This window comes from Seriola lalandi, unplaced genomic scaffold (assembly GCF_002814215.2).
Source record: "Seriola lalandi dorsalis isolate HSWRI2012SDOR001 ecotype SW California unplaced genomic scaffold, Sedor1 jcf7180002054280, whole genome shotgun sequence".
NCBI lineage: Eukaryota > Metazoa > Chordata > Actinopteri > Carangiformes > Carangidae > Seriola > Seriola lalandi.
In genome coordinates, this window is record NW_019524833.1 from 429,858 (window position 1) to 448,961 (window position 19,104).

The 19,104-nt window shown below is 42.2% G+C and overlaps 1 protein-coding gene across 3 annotated transcripts in view; it reads right to left on the bottom strand.

Annotated features, from left to right (window-relative positions):
• trappc9 (trafficking protein particle complex subunit 9) overlaps positions 1–19,104 on the bottom strand; it is a 194,033-nt gene that overhangs the window by 120,987 nt on the left and 53,942 nt on the right. For all 3 annotated transcript variants that reach the window (XM_023405612.2, XM_023405610.2, XM_023405611.2), the window contains 2 exons: positions 17,553–17,705; positions 8,771–8,889 (listed from right to left, as the gene is read on the bottom strand). In XM_023405612.2, the coding sequence (XP_023261380.1) occupies positions 8,771–8,889; positions 17,553–17,705 (272 nt within the window). The remainder of the gene's footprint in view (positions 1–8,770; positions 8,890–17,552; positions 17,706–19,104) is intronic.

Consider the following 19,104-nt stretch of genomic DNA (forward strand, 5'->3'; position numbering starts at 1 on the left):
CCCCCGTGGAGACAGTTATGTTAAATAAGGCCAAATCTTTCACAGAGGGAGCTGGCTGTCAAAATCCCCAAAAGGAGGATGTTTCCAGTGGCACAGAAGAGAAGCAGCTCGGTGATAGGGAGCTGCACTGAGGTGACCCCGGTGAGGCTGGGAAACTTTTGGGAGAGAGCTATACATTCATTTAAGTAAGGTCTGGATACGTTTCTGGAGTATCAATATATAAAGGTTTGCTTATGGTCCATTGAGTGGTGGGTGGCCGTGCTTTCTACTTCCTCCATGTAGAGGTTGGCCACCATTCGAACCCATTCGTGCATGGGATAGCTTCTCCAGGACGAGGAGAGAGACTTTTGCAAAATATCTTATTGCCCTTTTTTCTTGTAGCCGCTGGTGAGGTCTCGCCTCAGTGCCTCATATGTATTAGTGTCACTGATGGTTGGACCCTGGGGTTGAAAGGGCTGGTGCCTTCGCATTGGAAAGGACCTACTTTCAACCTAGAGGTGTTATGCTTCCGTTTTCCTGATGTTGTTTTTTCTGATGGTTGATTCTGCTGCCGTGATGAGGTCACCTATTGGTAAATACCTCGGTGTGATGGGCAAACTTAATCGTTTGGCTACGACCTCTTTCTCTGTTTGGGTAAGTTTCCTGTCTGACAGGTTCTTCACCCGTCCTCCTGTGTGGTATTACCTTTCTTTTGCCTACGGGAAAGTCCTTCTGTTCTCCTGGTGCTGCTGGTTCACGATTGTAAGGTTTTAGAAATTTCATGTCTGTTTTTATCTTGCTCTCGGCGTGTCGAGACAGTTGTGCCTCAGCGAGCACGGGGGTGTAGGATGTGATGTCAGTTCCTGGAGCAAACAGTGGAGCTTTTTCATTCAACCCTTCAATAATGAAATGGACCAGTTTCACTCTCTCATTCAGCAGCTGGTTCTGCACTTTCTCTAGGAGTCTTCGGCTTCACAGGTCCGTTCACAAAGGGCCTGTCAAGTGTTTTCTGCTCAATGGATTATTTTGTCTGTTGCAGTGAAGAGCGCTCCACGCTTCTCCGAGCGCTCGCACCATCATATACAACAGACAACAGCAAGATGTTTCGGGCATACTTGAAGTCGTCTCATAGACTGAATGAAATTATTGCTTTTTTCTTTTCCACATCTCTCTCTCTCTCTCTGTCTCTCTCCCCTCCATCTCTCTCTCTCTCTGTCTCTCTCTCTCTCTCTCGGGTTAAAGCTGAATAAACACCAATAAAACACTATTGACTTGTTTACAGCCAAAGTGAGCTTTAGCATCAATAGCAGACCTAATAAGCAACGCCCACAACGCAAGGTCCAACCAAGAAGGGGTTGATCCATATTTTTGCACTATGTCTGATCTATGGTGGAAATAAAAGACTAATTGGGTGCTATGTAATTAGACACTCAAACATGCTGGAGTTCACTCACACATAAAAAAAACAAATATATGTAAACACACTGTATATAAACATAGTTAAAATGACTTTCACGCTCAGTAAGCAGCTGCGTTTTAAGAGATGACTCATAAAACTGTTTGAAAATATCACATTTTAGGGGACGTCTTTGGGAAGATACAATATCCGTGTCAGATCTGATCCTCGGGGTCGTGATCTGATTGAAGATCAATGCTCCATTCAACATTGATTCTCCATTCAATAAAGATGCTGCAGCTTAACTATGTTATGTTTTATATATCACAGAGCATTAAAACCAACAGAAAATCTATTTGTGGGGAAAGAACAAAAGAAGAAAAACCTGAAGTATTAACCAACTATATTAAATAATCACTTAAGCCATCAAGTTCACACTAAATTGATTATAACTGTTACTTCTCAAAACTTTATCACTTCATACGTGCTTCCTCTAGTACTAAACTCTTTTCGTTAATCAAATTATATATATTTTCTAATTCAGTACTTTTTCTTTTTGTTTTTCTCTCTCACATTAAAATATATTATTTTAAGAACGCAAAGAGAATAATGATCATTATATGCGAGTGTTATCGTGCATTAAATCATCAAATAAAAGGAAAAAATGAAATTGATATGCGCACTATAACCAATGTAATATATAATATATAATCAAAAAAACGTCCAGATGCTTGTTTTTGCTGAGAGTGATGCAGATGTCTCGTCCTCTACACTCCTGGCAGACATTAACATTATCATTCATTAACATAGAAACAACAATGGTATTAATGTACAAGAATCAACTTTTTCTCAACCTCCCAAAGATATGTTTTAAAGTGTAAAAGATTTTTATCTTCATAAGGGATGAAGCTGAAATGGAAGTGAGTTATTTCCATACTGCAACCCCACAAGAGAAAAACAACAAAGATCTATTTATTATCTATTTAACACACACACACACACACACACACACACACACACACACACACACACACACACACACACACACACACACCTCAATAAACAGCTCATTTAAAAATATAAGAATATGAACTGTCCATGATGGGATGGAGCTCCAAGGCAAGCGGAGGTTGTGGGAACATAGATACACGCTCCTGAAATGTCAATTGTATACACTGCATGTATGAACTGTATAATGATGTTGGTGGAAATCGGATGGAGAAGCCACATCCAGTGGAAAATGTCCAAAAGAAAAAACAGATGGGGGTCCAAACCTGAACTGCTGAAGTAACTCTGTCGGTGCAGATGAGATGGGCCTGCGGTGGTGCAGAGACACGCAACCAGAGACTCGGATTATGCTGATGTCATTTAGAAAAGGGTCACGAAACAGCCAGGTTTGATTATGATCAAAATCAAAATCACTCCTAGCGTTCGGTTAGGTACAAACGTGACATCCTTGTAAAACCATGTGATCTACGGAGTCAAAACTGCAAGTCTTCATAACCTAACCCCAGCCTCTATAGGCACCGTATCAGCAGCTCAGTCAATAAATCAATAAAGCCTTCGTCGGCGATGCTCATTCTCTCGGAGTCACAACTGAACATAAAGTCGGTGGTGAACCAAAAGCCAAACTGGGGGGGGGGGGGGGGGAAGAAGGAACGGTTTTAATCCTGAGCTCAGAAAAAGAAAATCATTTGGTTGTTCAGCTGGAGTTTCACACTTGAGCAGACAGCTGTGGCAGTTATAAATATCTGTATCACGAGCTGGGATCTGTGTCTGCGAGGAGAGCTGAACTGCCATCGGCGGGGCTGGGCTTCTAAAAATAGCTCGCTGGCTGGCTGGCAGGCAGGGAGCCGACTCTGCCTCTGTCTCCACTGGATTTGATTAGCCCCGAAGAAGCTCTGCCCACCCCAACAACCCCCTCAACTACAGTCCCCCCCCCACCCCCGGACATTGTGTGTGTGTGTGTGTGTGTGTGTGTGTGTGTGTGAGTGTGTGTGTGTGTGGCAGCTTGTCTTGTCTGGAGGCCTGGTTCTTTCTCGCTGCACAAAACCGCAGACGCACTCTTCATCGCTGAAAATGCTTACATCGTAACTTTTGCTAAGTGTGATCCAATTTTTGTCTTCGCTGGCGGGTTGAAGGTTAATAATCTTGGCACATGTACAGTGGTTTGATGTTTTTTTTAACAGCTATCTAAAAACAAATATAAAAAAAAACCTTGTTCAAATTATGACTCAGCAACTTTGAGTTGTGTTGTCCGACACAAAACACAACAAAGAATCAGTCACATCAAATTGAGACAAACGTTATCACCGAACTATAATTAAAAAAAAAAAAATATTGCCCACAATCACAATTTCCCAGAAACCAAAGTTGACAACTTCAAAATGGCGGCTTTGACTGACCATCAGTCAGAAGTTTAAATATATTCAATTTGCAGTTATAAATTTGTTTTCAGATCTTTAAATTTGTTAAACTGAAACCAGACAATTTTTACTTGATAAATGACTTTTGATTGATAATCCAAAGTATTTGTGAAATGAAATTTCAGTCGATCAACAAATTGATTAATCGGCTGATGATTTTATGCTCTGGGAAATTACACAGAAGAACATCAAACTGACAAAACTTTACGTTTACGACAAAAACCAGAACACTTTCATTTTGCTGGTTTATAATTACAGTTCGCTATGAATTATTAATATTCACCGTAGAATTTTGTAAAAACACAGTATGATGATGTCAATGTGACTTCAGTCATTGATAATTATGAATTATCAGTTCAAATGTCTAGTAAAAGCACCTTTTTCTTCAGATTTCAGGGACAGACTAGAGCCTGAAGGAACTCACTTTTAGAGACACTGTTAAGAGATAGTACTGCAGCATCCAGTGCAGTCATATCTTACTCATGACCACCTGAGATGGGACTATTTCATCTTATATTTGACCAAGTTAAGAGGTGCACCTCATATCGAGAATGGTGCCCTGCGAGACCCCTGATGCTGGCAGGCGGAAGCACAGTAACAGCCTCCTCTCTCTCTGGGACTGTTTGCACAAAGATGAGTATATCCATCCACGTTCTAACAGCACACTAATCCCTGCATTGCAATAACATGGCATTACCAACAGGAGAGTAAAATTGCACTGGATGCAGCTTAGTAGCACCTCTGTGCATTTGGTGTTTTGAAGATAATGGCTGGGTGTGTCTGAGGGGGGGTCTGCCGATTTCAGTATCATAGCTTCACTTGAAATGCCCTCGATGACATCTGTCCGGCGGAGATAGGTTCACAAGGAAGGCTAAGTGAATGAGCAGGACTGCACACTGGCCAGCTTTACAGTGACTCATGGGTAATCACAAAGGTGGGATTACTGTATCCCCGTCTTTTCTCTTACTCCCGGTCTGTCACTCAAGTTACCCATCACATAAATCCTTCAGCAGATGGAAGTTGGGGGGTCCAAATCCTCATAAAACTCATCTCTGCAGTTGCTGCTGCTGCTTCAGGGACATGCACACACACTCTCCCCCGACGACTATCACAGAAGAACTATAGATGCGGTAAAGACACGGCACTCCTTGCAGACACAATCAAATCAGAAGAGAGTGCGAGGAGATGATGTGCTCCCACTGAGGACGGGCAGGTGGAATGAGACATACGGCTGCAGTGATGAGGTGAGAGGAGTAATTGGCGGTGTCAAAGAAACCAAGTTGTGGAAGTGCCCTCACTCTCCTAGGGGGGGATGAGTCATTGAAAATGTGTAAATAATCGGTAAAACCAACACGTCTGAGCAGCCAGACCTCCTTCACCTGCGGTGGATCCATCCCACCCTGACAGAATACACATTTTTCAAGCCCACAGGCATTCGCAATTTGGTGGGAGGATTGAAAAACGGGTGCTAAGATTGAGCGATGAGAGGTCAGCGAGATAAACATGTTGACTCCTCCTGTGCTGATTACAGATCAGTCATGATGGATTGCACCTACTCATAGTCTGCGAGCTCAAGTATACATGCCAAGAAGTGCCCCTGCCAGGATAGCACATAGATACTCACAGATCACAAACACAAAACAAGAAACAAAGAAAGTATGTATGGAGAAAACATAGGCAGGAACTCAAAAGAAAAACTGAGCAGTAAGAATTGCTCTAATTTGGTTTTGTTGGTCAAAAATAGGCAAATTCACACTTAATTGGCCCACCTAAGATTTAGACATGCAGGAAACACCCAGCTGTACTGCCAGCCGGTTTTGGCTTGAAGGTTTTCAATTTCCTGTGCATCTGTCTATCCATCCTCCCGGCCAAAAACAGTTTATTAGCAGCTAATACAAATTCTCTCTCATTCCATCATGCACATGCGCACACACACACACACACACACACACACACACACACACACACACACACACACACACACACACACACACAGACAAATCAAGATCCACATAACACAGCAGCACGTCTGTTCAAAAAGTACTCTAACATATGCAGAGACAGAGCTCAACATATCAGCACTTCCTGTTAAAAATTGAATCAGGAAGGTCAGAACGCTGTCTGAGGATGAAGCTTTTGTATTGTGACAAACTTTTTTATTCTTCACTGGCTTTACTACTGCTGCTGCTGCTGCTGCTGCTGCTGCTGCTGCTGCTGCTGCTGGTCCGGCTACCAACACGGAAAGAGAGGAGACGAGTCATATAATTAAAGGAATAAAGGAAGAAAGGGCCACTGTCCATGAAGCCTTCCGGGAACAACCACATCGCTACACAAGGATGTCAATTTAGGACGATTATGTAAAACACATAGATTGCGTTACATGCCCGAAGCTTTTGGAATTCTTGCTTTGCACAATAAATCTCAGTTTTGTTCTCAATCGACCAACAACAGCTACTTTAATGTATTGCACGACTTTCTTTGTATTTATGCTGAACGGCGCGGCGTCAACGTGTGCGTCACATGCTCGCCTGGGCGCTGTGAGTTTCAGTTAAACTGCTGAAAACAATACGGCAACACACCGACGGTGAGTCATGCAGCTGGAAAGAATGAATTCGCTATAGCGCACAGGCAAAGATCAGTGCACAGGCTTTCTGTTAAGCACACAGTGAAATGAATCACCCCGGGGTCTACTTTATGTCCAACACAACGTCTACAAAGTGAAAGGAGAAAGAGCTCACGTCCTTAAAGCCTGCTTGAACACTGACTTCTAGCAAGACAAGAGCGCTTATGTAACTGGCTTTACTTTAACCACGGGTCCAAACGCCACGTTCTGTGATGAAACTCGGGAGCCGTCAGTCAAACTCTATCTCTAATAAGCCATTCCACTGATTAAAATGCCCGGCGTACCTTTTACAAAGGACGGTTTCTTCTCCGCCTCCCTTCATAGTTACTGGATAAACAACAGGCTATGCATTAAATCCAATGGGAAATTAACGGTGCATTTCACGTGGTGCTGTGCTGCATACGGAGGATTTGTAGTGCGTACAGTAGGAATTGTAAATTAATAAATTACCTCATATACACTGATACTTTCAGAATATCTGATGTCCATCAAGGATACACGCTTATAAATCTGCTCAGATATTATATATAAAAAAAAGAGGCTCCTTTTACCTCAGAGTTTCTTCCCAGTTGTTCTTCACTCACTTCAACTACATTTAAACAATATTGCACCAAAGGGAGCGATGTTGTGCTGAATACGAGCACGGCTGTGATTCGGTCACAGGTCATGAGGCCGCGGTTAAATAGTCCCAGCACTCAAAGAAAACGCCTCTCGTCCAATCAAATTACTTGTTCAGAACCAACTGTTGTATTATAATAAACAACTAAACTGCTGATGTTCCACACGTCATATTTTACATCATAATGCAACATGCAGCTCGCACGACTTCACAGAACAGAATGACTTGAAAGAGCCAAAAGATCAAAAGAGTTTTCAGACTTTTTTTTTAGACACTTCAAAACAATTGGATTTGCTCTCATTACATATTCAACCCCCAGTTTTTATGGCCAAGGCCCCATTTAAGTCTCACTTTCCTTTTCCCACTGTTAAAACTTTTAAACCTAAGCATAACTTTTTTTACACCCGTGAAAAGTTACGGTTGCACTTTAAACCATTTAATGGCTCGGGTTAGGGTTAGGGTGAGGGGTTAGCTAAACAGTAGAATTGTTGAATCTCAATTAATAACCTTTTGAAATGTTACAAATACTCAGTAAACCCTCTGTAGGCGGACTGTGCAAATAAAGAGTTACCAAAGTTACACTATAATTCAAATTAATTCAGTTTAGATTTTCTTTTGTTGTTGTTTTATTTGGAGGTAGGGTTTAAACACATATTATATTTTATTATGTGATTATATTATGTAAAATTGTACATGTTATTTTGTATATTTTGATAGCAAGTGGACTTTTAGTTGTTTTGGTTCTTACGGTAACGAGGAGGCGTCTGACATATGGCCACAGTCCTAAAGAACTATCACGTTATTATTTCTGTAAGTTTTAATCAGTCTGATTCATTTTCTAGACAAAGTTGTCACTGACGAAGCGGTTTTCTGAGCATCAACAGGAAACATCCTCCTGTGCTTCCTCCATCACTGCTCGTCATCCTGTCGAAGTTTTCTAAAGAAAGTCAGAGAAGTCGACACATCTGAACATCAGACATCGATGTTGTTTTCTCTCCTGATGATTAGCACAGAGAAAGAGGAAGATGTTGCTCTGGTTTCTAAAAAGGTAAGACAATGCAGCCACCACGCTTCGCAGGGTGGTGCGGCTGTTGTGCTACAGATGACCCTCAGCAGGTAGGCTCGGTCAGCCCCGCCCCTTTCTAACCCTCAGTCATCCACAAGTCCTCGAAAAAACCTTCTCCCCCGCTGGTTGGCTCAATCTCACGCGTTCTCATTCTGCCTGTCTCCATCTCGCCTCTTTTCCTTGCTTGTCAAACGATTTATTTTTTCCCCTTTGTAGTCTTTGCAGTTTCTCACAAAAACCCTGTAAACATTTTCCTCTTATTTCCAAGGACAGTCAAATCAAACCAGCGTTCTCTCCATAAGCGTTACTAAAAGCTGTAGTTTGGTGGTAAGTAATGCTATATTTTCACACTTGGACACACTGTACACATTCTTGATGCGGAGAGAGAGAGGGAGAGATACAGAGGCGGAGTGAGAGGGTCAAATATCTCAACCTGAGATCTTCATTATCTGCTGAAAAGGTGCAGTGAGACTGCACCAGGTTGAAAATGCATTTTCCCTGAAGCTATGCTACAAGCCAGGAAACACAAACAAAAGGTAAAAAAAAAAAAAAAAACCTGCTTGCATCTTGATCCAGGACTGAGCAAAAACAATAGGGATTGTTTTTTTTTTTTTTTGGGGGGGGGGGTTTAATGTATTTTGCAGAAGCTTTTGTTGCTCACCTTAATGTGGCTGTACTCCGCTTTGCCAGACTCACTGCTGACAGGCTTGTTCTCGGGCCTGGGTTTGAGGACTTGGCGCAGTGGACTGGAGATTGGCAGGCCTGTCACACTGATCCCATCTGAAAAGACATTGTGGCATCACACAGTCAGCAAAAACAAAACAAAACAACAAAGTACAGAGACATGGCTATCATTAAACAGCGGCTGGCAGAGCATCACAGCAAACGGTCTTGCACTGCGATGTATCAACAGTCTGTGATGCATTACAGCGTTGTACAAGAGATATTTTGTGATTAATTGTTTTAATTACATTTTTAATGTACTCACTTTGCTTCATCTAGCTCGTGTTTAGTTGGTGATTTCCAACATTTCCCAGAAGAACCATGTTCCTCACAATTACTTAATGATCTCCATGAAACAGGTAAACAGGCCCAGGCGTGTTGCGCAGCTAATAAGCTAATTCTTTAATGTGAGATCACGCCCCTTAACTCAAAACACAACATTTCTTTTAATAGACTCTGAACTGGAGCTTTTTTTAACATATTTCCAGCTTCTCTTTTTGTATAACTGCTGAATGTCACTGAAAAACGACATCGTCAATTTATAATATTTATAATAAATAAAAAAACTGCAAAATATTGTGAATTGCAAGAGTACAGTGCTAATAGTTTTTATTCTCATACTGTTCAAATGTGTTAAATTGTTTTCTTTTTTCCATAATCTACATACAAGTGACCATTTGCTAGACTCCGCCCATGAATAACGATTGTCCAGCAGTCGCTTAGCAACCATGACTGGGCACGGACGGCCTGCCAAGCTTTATATTTCTCTAAAACTGTGTGAAGGGTTTGGGGAGCGTTGGATGCTAAAGGTTCAAACTGGAGCCACAAACCAGCAGGAAACAAGGGCTGCAATCAGTTATTCGATTAATTTACAGGGAATGTTGAATTCCGATAACATTAGCTTATGCTAGCTAGTTAGCCAGCTAGCTAAAGCTAACAACAACAGCAATGATTTCAGCTGAAAATCAAAAATCACTGGCAAGAAATGAGCTTATGTGTAAAACCAAGGACCAGTTGTTTTTTTAAAAAAAAAATTCATTTGAGTGATAAAAACATTCATTATTGTCACTTAAAACTGCACATGTGCTGTGTGAGAACGCAACAGTAATTAAGGAGGATGTGGAGAGCAGTCAGCCAAAGCCAAAGCTGATGCACTGTAGCTCTGTAGTGTAATGTACCTGTTATAATGTTCACAGAGGTGCTGATTCACCTTCATGGTCACTTTGGAGGCTGCTGCTGTTGAATTATATTATATTATATTATATTATACTGAGGGTGTGTGTTATACTCTGTCTACCCTCACTGATATAAACACAAATGCAGTATATGCATCAAAATAAATACAATATACTATTTATATCAGTGTACTTTATCTCAACGTACTGTGGTCACTTTGTCTTGTATCCTAAAGGAGTTTTTTAAATCGAAAACAACTGGACTAGGTTATTTGTCTGGGAAGACGTTTCACCTCTCATCCAAGAGGCTTCATCAGTTCGTGTACGCATCTGACCAGGCTAGGACTGGTCCAGTCCTAGCCTGGTCAGATGCGATTTAAATTTAAAAAACTCCTTTAGGATACTATGACCTGGACAAATGAGAATATACACAGGCTTTGTCTTGTATATCACACTTGTTTCACACTTACAGTACAGTAGTTGCTTTAGAGGGAACTTCGTTTTTTAAAATATTTTAAAATGATAAGAAAAAAAATCCGAGATCAAACGGCTCGTGGCTCAACTACAAGCATGTGAAGAATAAATGAATGATTTTATATTCATGACCTTGAGAGAAGCAGCGTGGACACTGGAGCAGCTGCACTATCAGCAGCTGTGTTCGGCTCCACCACAGGGGCTGCTGCTTTTTCGACCCACTCAGACAATACCCAAAAAATGACGCCCAGAGCCCACGCTCTGACGTCAAAGGAATCATATCGCTCTCTGACGTCAGTGGGATGCGAAGCCCTGCAATTTCCCCTAAGAGGAGGGGGAAATTACCGGCCTTTGCGGCAGCTCAAGCATTCGGGTTCATGACACAGACATTCACAGACAAATCAAACCCAGCCACGATTGGTGAAAAATAGAACCCAGTATTTCTGTGAAAAGAAAAAAGACTGATGTGTGAGGAACGACCGTGTCGCTGCGCTGCTGGAATTAATGCTGTGAAGCTGTGGATTATGCTAAATTTACCACGACAACAGGTAACAACAAAGAGGAGGGTTGAGTTTGTATTTACAGTGGGAACGGCAGGAGCAGCGAACTGGAGAGGATCAGAGAGTGAACAGGGAGATTTCTGACTGAATTAATAAATGATTAAAAATAAAAGCGCGTCTCTAAAAGAAAAAAAAGGGGGAAAAATCAAGAAAGGCATAACCGTTCTGATCCGTCTGCTAGTCTCTGGTTCTGGTCTCAACAGACTCCTCCTCTGAGTCTCTCTGATGTTTCCTCCTCTGACCATCGTGTTGCTGCTCTGCTCTTTCACCTGTCCACCTGGAGCCAGCAGGTGGTGGTGGGGGGCGGGGCATCAGGTCTGATCCACTAGTATAAAACATGACTGGAAAAGGAACTTTAACCTCTTGCCACTGCCTCATTTTCTACACCCTACTGTTAAACAGATTAGATATGTACAGACACGGAGTCAGAGCAACAAGAAAAGGAAAGACTCCCAACAACACACAGCTAACTCTTATCCACTTAATGGCCTGCACCCCCACCCTCCATTACGGTACGCGGTGCGTCTCAGGCGGTACACATGACTTGCCGTGTCCTGTGGCACAGAGACCGTGTGAGTAATGGGTGGCGTGATTAACAATGGCACTGCTCACAATCATCCCCTCCTTTACCCCCTCCCTCCAATCAGTATCTGTCTAGTTGCTCTGTCAAACTGCCTCGGGGAGGATCAGCTGAATTCAGCGTTTTTCTCAGCGGAGACTGGGAGTGTCACTTCTCAAATAAATTAGAAGTAAAATTATTGGCGCAGACCTGAAGGTTCATCGGATGCTGTTGATCTCTGCGTTCTCAATCGCTCTCACACTTACAAGCCTTTTTTTTCCTGGAAGATACTGTAGATACATCTGATAAATATGGAAGTTATGACCTGTTACAGTGTTTTAATATATCCTGTTAATGGGAGAGACTCGAACACCAAACTCACTCTGACCGGAGCTTCACTTGACAACTAAAGATGAACAACCGACGGATTCTGCAGCTTCACGTTGTTACTGGACATCAAACGCACCATTAATCCAAATCACAACAACGACAATGGGGGAAAAAAAGGAGAAGAAGAAGAAGAAGAACAACAACAACAAGAGGAAGAAAATATCACAACACAATCTTACAGCATCTCATTTAAAACCACACTGTTATCCTGAGCTGACACGCAACACTGCAACTGTAAGAACATCATTATGCTCCTCTGTCTGACGGGGGGGGGGGGGGGGGGGGGGGGGGGGGGGTAACGTGATGAGCAGAAATCTGTTAGGTAATATACATATATCTGAACAAATGATTACTATCATTACTGAAAGCCATTCCAAGTCGGTGTGGACGCTCCATTTAAGTCGGAGGGAATTCATCTACAAACAGCCGCTTTGGTTTTAACTGCGGTAACAAATGCACGGCACGTGGGGATCATCATGCCGTTTAACTTGAGTCGATTTAACAACAGCTATTCATTTTTTCTAGTACTGGCATTTCTATTTTTTTTTTTTTTACAGCTACCAATGTATTCTTCCTCTTGACTTGGAGGATAACCAGGCCTCAGCATCTTCCACACTTTAATACACTTTAGTTTCCATTTAGTAACACGTGTGCGACTCTTTTATCCAGATCTCAAATCTTTATTTTCACGGACTACATCTAAATAATGATAGGTCCTTCTAGAGGGTTTTGGTAATTCACCCGGAGGTGTTTGATAACTGCCAGAAACCACAGAAGAAGAGCAATGCAGTTCAATACTTCAGTACTTATTTAAAATTAAACACATGGTCGACTCACACGGATGTTGGGATCTCACTCAAGCCACTTCCTCACCCACAGAGAGGATTCAGTGGTTGAACTGATCAAGGATCAGTTAAATGCCACAGCCTCCTGTTGACATATCCCAGTGTAATGTCAGCTGACATTTTTACAGAAGACGGACACAGAGAGAAGCTATTTTCAGACAGTCTCTCCTGCAAGGCGTTTCGTAATATCATTCATATGAAATATGGTGAACATATAGTATTTTTTTATCTAGTACCACAGGAAGTAGTAAGGCCACTGCCACCAAGTGCACCGCTCATCTTGGCGGAAAGTACCCAGCGCTGGCATTGTGACTGCTCTGCTAAGGCTAAGCTACAACAGGCCAGTGCTGACCAGCAGGTAAAGCATGATGAATGGGCAGTTACTGAGACCTATCGCTCTGCTGTTACCAAGTAACTTAATATCAGGTAGAAATCCTTCCGACTTCTCCGCAGGTTTGTGACCTCGCTGCAGCCATGAAAGAACTAAGCACCGTTATTAGCAAGCTGCAAAAACGATGCATGCAGACGGGGCCTTCAACCATTCAATTCTGAGATCTGCCCGTCCCAAATTTCATCCAGCAATAACCTGGACCATGTTTACACCAACACTGCTGAGGCTGAAAATAAGAACATTCTTTGACCACCTATCCTTGCTCTTACTACCCAATCACTCCCCCGTCATAAGATGAGTGAAACCTGTAAGCTCCAGTAGCAGAACCTTCTCACAGGACGTGGGGGTATGTTTGTCACTCAAGCCCTGGATGAACAAGGAGGTCCGTCTCCGAGTGACGGCACGGGGTGCCGGCGGCCAAGAGGAGCATCTCAACAATTCTGATCCTCAGTGAATTCTGGAAAGATATCCGCGATGATCTGTGAGTTCGCCGGACTCACTTTGGTCACAACCGAGAAAAAAAAAAAAAAAGCACTGAGGTTTTTGAGACCCAGCTGTTCTGACATAACGAGACTCTGGATGTTTAGAGCAGCAGATGTAAAAGCTTCCAGGAAAAGGGCCAAACGTTGAACAGCAGCTTTGTTGTAACACTTGACAACAGAGAGAAGCAAAATGGAAATCGAACATGAACATGTCATAGGTTATTACTTTAAAAAAAGGACTCTTAGGGGGGAGGTCTGCTGGTGCAAGTTGAACGTTAGGTAACTGAAGACTACACAAGTAGGAGAGCGGTGCATCGTCCCACTGATGTCGACTGAGGACAAACAATAAGACGCTACTAATACTAATGTCAGCAGAGCTTCTGAATACCTCCTCCTCTCTGTTCCCCTTTAATTCATGTTGTTAGTTGGTATAATGTGTTTCTTGTGCCTCTTCACTCCGTTTCAGACGCAGGCATTTACTGCGGTACAAGGTGCAGTCTTCAAAGAACAACCACATCATTAATGTGGGCGGCAGCGCTGCAATTAGGTACGACACTCACACCATTTAACACGATAAAGCTCGCTGTAAGTCAAGGCCCATTAGTCCTGAGTGATGACATCACTCTCATCTGATCCTGAGTTATGGCGCCGTGGTCTCGAGCCGGACTCAAAGCGACGGATAAACTCGTCTGGGGATAAATCAATGAGGCTCGGCTTGTTGTGAACGTTCCCTCCGCACCGTTTTCTGCGGCCTTGTGCGATTCGCCGCCTCCTGCCTCGGCCGAGACGCAGAGGACGTCGAGTGCGGCTCTGCCAGGCGACATCACAGTTAAGGATGATGGATTGACTTTCATCACAATGTGCATATAAAATACAGATGGATCAATAAATACAGCATATATTAATGTAGTTTAAATGCCAATGATGATAAAGCATATCACTCTCAGCATCGTGACAGGTGTGAATCTGGTACGAGCCTGACAAACGGTGGAAGCCAAACCTTAGTCATATCAACGGCCACAGTTATATTTAATAGTTAGTATTAATAGAGAAGTGCTGATGTTAACACAATGTACCAGCAGCATACATGTCAGACAGATTCTGACACACACTGCACAAGCTGCAGAGTTATCATCTATCCTCAGGCCGTGGAGCCGGAAAATAAGGGGAAGGTGTGAAGGAGTGACAGAGAGACAGAAGAAAAGTGCATATGCAGACTTTTTTTTTCTCCACCATAGTAAAGTGAAGAAAATTCATTCGCATTCATCCATATGTTTACAATCATTGTACTGACCTTCCCTGCGCTGCCAAGGACGACGTCGAATGTGCCTGAAACAACAGGGGGGCCAAAACCAGAAAGGCTCCAAGTGTAGTGTTTCAATATCTTGGTAAAAATTCAATTTGTTTCTGTAATCGTTATAAACAACAGGGGCTTATCTGAGGTTAGTACTTATTGCAGTTGTCATGTTAAAATTAGTTTTAAAAAAACGAAATAGTTTCACATTTCTGGGAGTACACACATTAGCTTTCTCGTCAAGAGTTAGATGAAGCTTCAGTCAAGTAGCAATTAGATTATTTTAGAATAAATTAGATTAGATTAGATTAGAAGCAGGGGAAACGTTTAGAGGAACAGCAAGTGATCTCATTGACATATCTTGTTTAAATCTGTACACAAAAAGAAATGTTAAGAAATGTTGTTTTATGGGGTGACGAGACAGTCCGACCCGACCCGGGCTAGCTGTTTAGCATGCTAGCAGAAAAGAAGTGATAGAGCTGGAGGCAGCTCCTGATGAGTAAAGGAATGAAGTTTGATGCTGAATTCTTCTAAAACGTCTTGTAAACAGCTGTTGATGCTAACGCTGGCTATTTAGCAATACAAAAACGTATAAATAGCTCATTTAAGAGCGATGCTTTTTGCATATTACGCTTTGCTTTGCTTTGCATAAAGACGACTATATTGTTGTTTTGAAAATGCCACAACAGAGCAGCAGGGTACATCACCCCACCAATTCCTAGGCATTAAAACATGACCTGAGACGATCAATACTCTGATTTCACCACAGTAGAAACTAGAAACTAGAAAAACAGAACCATTTTTATAAAGACTAAATGAAAATCTCGTAACAGTTTCAGTTAATTCGATTTTTTCGGGACTATTGTAAATTCTTGATGAATTGCTGCTAATTACTTCTTCTTATTAATGACTTTTTGCAGATGTTCTAATCTAATTCTCAGCAAGTAGAAATCTGAACTGTTCCAGAGCACCACAGGCTGATGACCAACTGGTCCATGCATCACAAAATGACAGCTGCTCAGTTACCTAGAAAAAAAAAAAAAAGTCTCTATATGTCTCTAATTATACAATGTGGGAGATTAAAATTTATATGTGAACCATATGTGGTGGCTAATGAACTGGTTGTGCCTAAAACAATCAGGATTACATAGTTTAATTAGCAAAGATGGCGGAAATTGGTAATCTTCTTGCACAGTGGCACAGACTCAAAACAAAGCAAAACCACTGGCTTTATGCAAATAGGTTCATCAGTATATTAACACAACATTATTAATGCGATTACGTAAATGTATTAGAGCGCAAGATAGCATCAAATGTGTTGTTTAGCAAAAACTGCATCCCATAATGTCGCCATAATAACTGCATTCAGAGCTGCAGTTTAGAAGGAGCCACATTTTATCTCCTTCATTCAGGGCCCCCAATTATTGCTCAGCTAATTAAAACACTGAAACAGTATCGCTTAAATGACCTCATGAGAAGAGTGGCGCTGGGGCTGAGACAAACATGCGGCGTCGTATGTGTTTACTTTCCCTGTCATCAAGCGAAGCCTCTGCGGTGCATACGCGGGTCCGTATTGATCGCTCGCTAATATTCACCCGCCCATAGAGTCTGTGGTGAAGAGGTTCCACCGTCTGACGGAGGAGATGGAGAGGTCAGGAGCGAGACAGGAAAGAAAAGAGGCTGAGCACGAATTATGAGAAAAGACTGGAGAAGGCACGCAATGAATGAGCTTCGAAGGTCAGGGAGAAGGTGAGACTACCTCTTTCTTTTTTTAAAACCAGGAATAAGAATTACAAGAGAGGAAATCCGACAGTTGAAGCGAGGAAGCCAGAAGCTAGGAGACAAACGGAGGTGTAGAGACCTTGAGACCTCTCTCCTATTACTGTTGAATCTTAAATAAGGCAGACAGAATCCCCGTAACAGAAAGAGCTCCGTGTGCAGGGGCACACCGACACTCATTTCTGCGTCCAACGCGGACATAACGCCACCGTGGCAGTTTAAAGATGCTACGATTCTGATATGATTCACCGTAGCGAAAAATATCCATCACAATCGAGTCGAAGATGATGCTTTAAAACCTCAAAGATGTTCAACAATGGAGGAGAAGAACTTTATGGAAAGAAAAAATGCATACGGCATCAATCAATCTGTAACATTGTGACTGAAACCCACATTTGGCCCAAACCATCACCAGCTTCCCTCTGTATCAACCGATGCAAACACAACATCCTGCTGATGCTGCGTTTCCTCTAGACTGGTGAATACATTTGATTAAAATATTTATTTCTACATTTGCATTTTAACCGGTTATGGTTTAAAGGAGGGTCAAACCTTTTAGTGGATCATGCTAATTAATTATGCTAACACTGGGTAATGATATAATAACCTGAACCTGTATTATTACGGTATTGTATGTGTTACACATGTGAAGTAAACAGGGAAAAGTTCATAGTATGTTGAGTTCAACAAGCCCAGCAGGTTTATGTCGACAGATGCTGCGGGCTTCGGGTTTTCACCGAGGTTAAAATGTGAATTTCTGTGTCGACTCACCGTCATTGAGGTCCTGCAGGAGGTTCTCCTGACCAGAGAAGTCCAGCTTGACTTTGATGTTTACAGTCAGTGTCACAGCCTGGCCGGACTTTAGAGGCAGGTGAGACAGAGGCTCATCCAGCTCCCAGCTCAGAAACTCCCCGAACACTTTCTCTGCACAGACACAAAAGAGAGACAAAGAATAGAATTACATAAAATACATAACAAGGCATTTCTGAGCATGATAAAAAAAAAAAAAAAAACCTTCAGGGATAAAAGATGGCAAGATGTGCCAAAAGAACTGTTTTAATATTTGTGGATGGAAATATTTTTGGACAGGGAAAAGAGCCCAAAGGCAAATACCACATGTAAGCATTTAGCAGAAAGATTCACTTTGAGTTGCTGGTTTTGTAGTTTGTGCAAAAAGAGGTGGAAAGCAAAAGAGACGCACCTGATTAAACCTGCTGCAGATTTGCACATTACAAAGAAAACCAGTGCTACTGCGATGTTTCTTAGGGATTTTTGCTTTCTGCTGCAACAAAGCATCTGATTGGCCCCCTTTTCTACCTGAGACGAATGACTCAGCTGCATCCACTTGTGCCAGGAGCGTCAGACGACTGATACATCACCTGAATAAAGCATGTGTTCTGTCTGTGCAGGTGAGCCACTCCTGCTCACAGGGATTTGCAGGAACAGCTAGGAAGACTGATTTTTATGGACGCACACAGCAGAAGGGGTTGATGCAAGTTCGCAGTAAGAACAACAGTTTACACGTCCCCCGCTCGATTCATAACCGAAGCCTTTAAAGTCCTCTAAGAGGATGTGAATGCAGGCAGCATTAAATAAAGATTTTTTGTGAATAACGCTCCACTTTAAATATTCATAAACTGCGAGTTTTTGCAGTGAATTAAAAGAGAGAAAAACAGAGAAGAGGGGGCAGAGAGTGGGGGTAATAGTGGGAATGATTTAAAAGAGAAAAAATGTCTCATTCTCTTGAATATGCAACAGCAGCAACAGGTAGACGGCGAGGACTGTGGATGACGTCACGTCACCGTCATTCTCCGCTAAACTATGAGTCACAAGAAGTGGCAGCCGCAGTGACTGTCAGGAAGTTTCTCATGCCTTATTTCAAGTATTAACCAGAGGCATTCCTGCGTTTGAGAATATAATATGTGAGAGCGTGTCCGTGCTACGTCAGAGTGGATATGAAACACTGTCCAGAAGCACTGAGGCTAGGTTTTTAAGATCTGAATCCTCTGAGTCACCCACTTTTCTTTCTCCCTTCGCAATGCACCTGCAGGAAATGGAAGTATAACAGGCACCAATCAGAACAAATCAGAGGAACTGAATGAAGTTCTGTTGAAAAAGTCGAAAAATAGCCATGAAAGTAGCCATGAATTAGCATAAAGCTCTGTTTATTACACCTAGCTAAAACTATTGCAGTCTAATACAACAGCGCTGTAATAAATTCTACCTTCTTGAAGATTGAAATGTTCCGTTTGTTGCTTGTTGATCTGTACTGCGTTGCACTAACTAACTACGTGTTTTCTAATGTTTTGTATTTCAGCGAGGT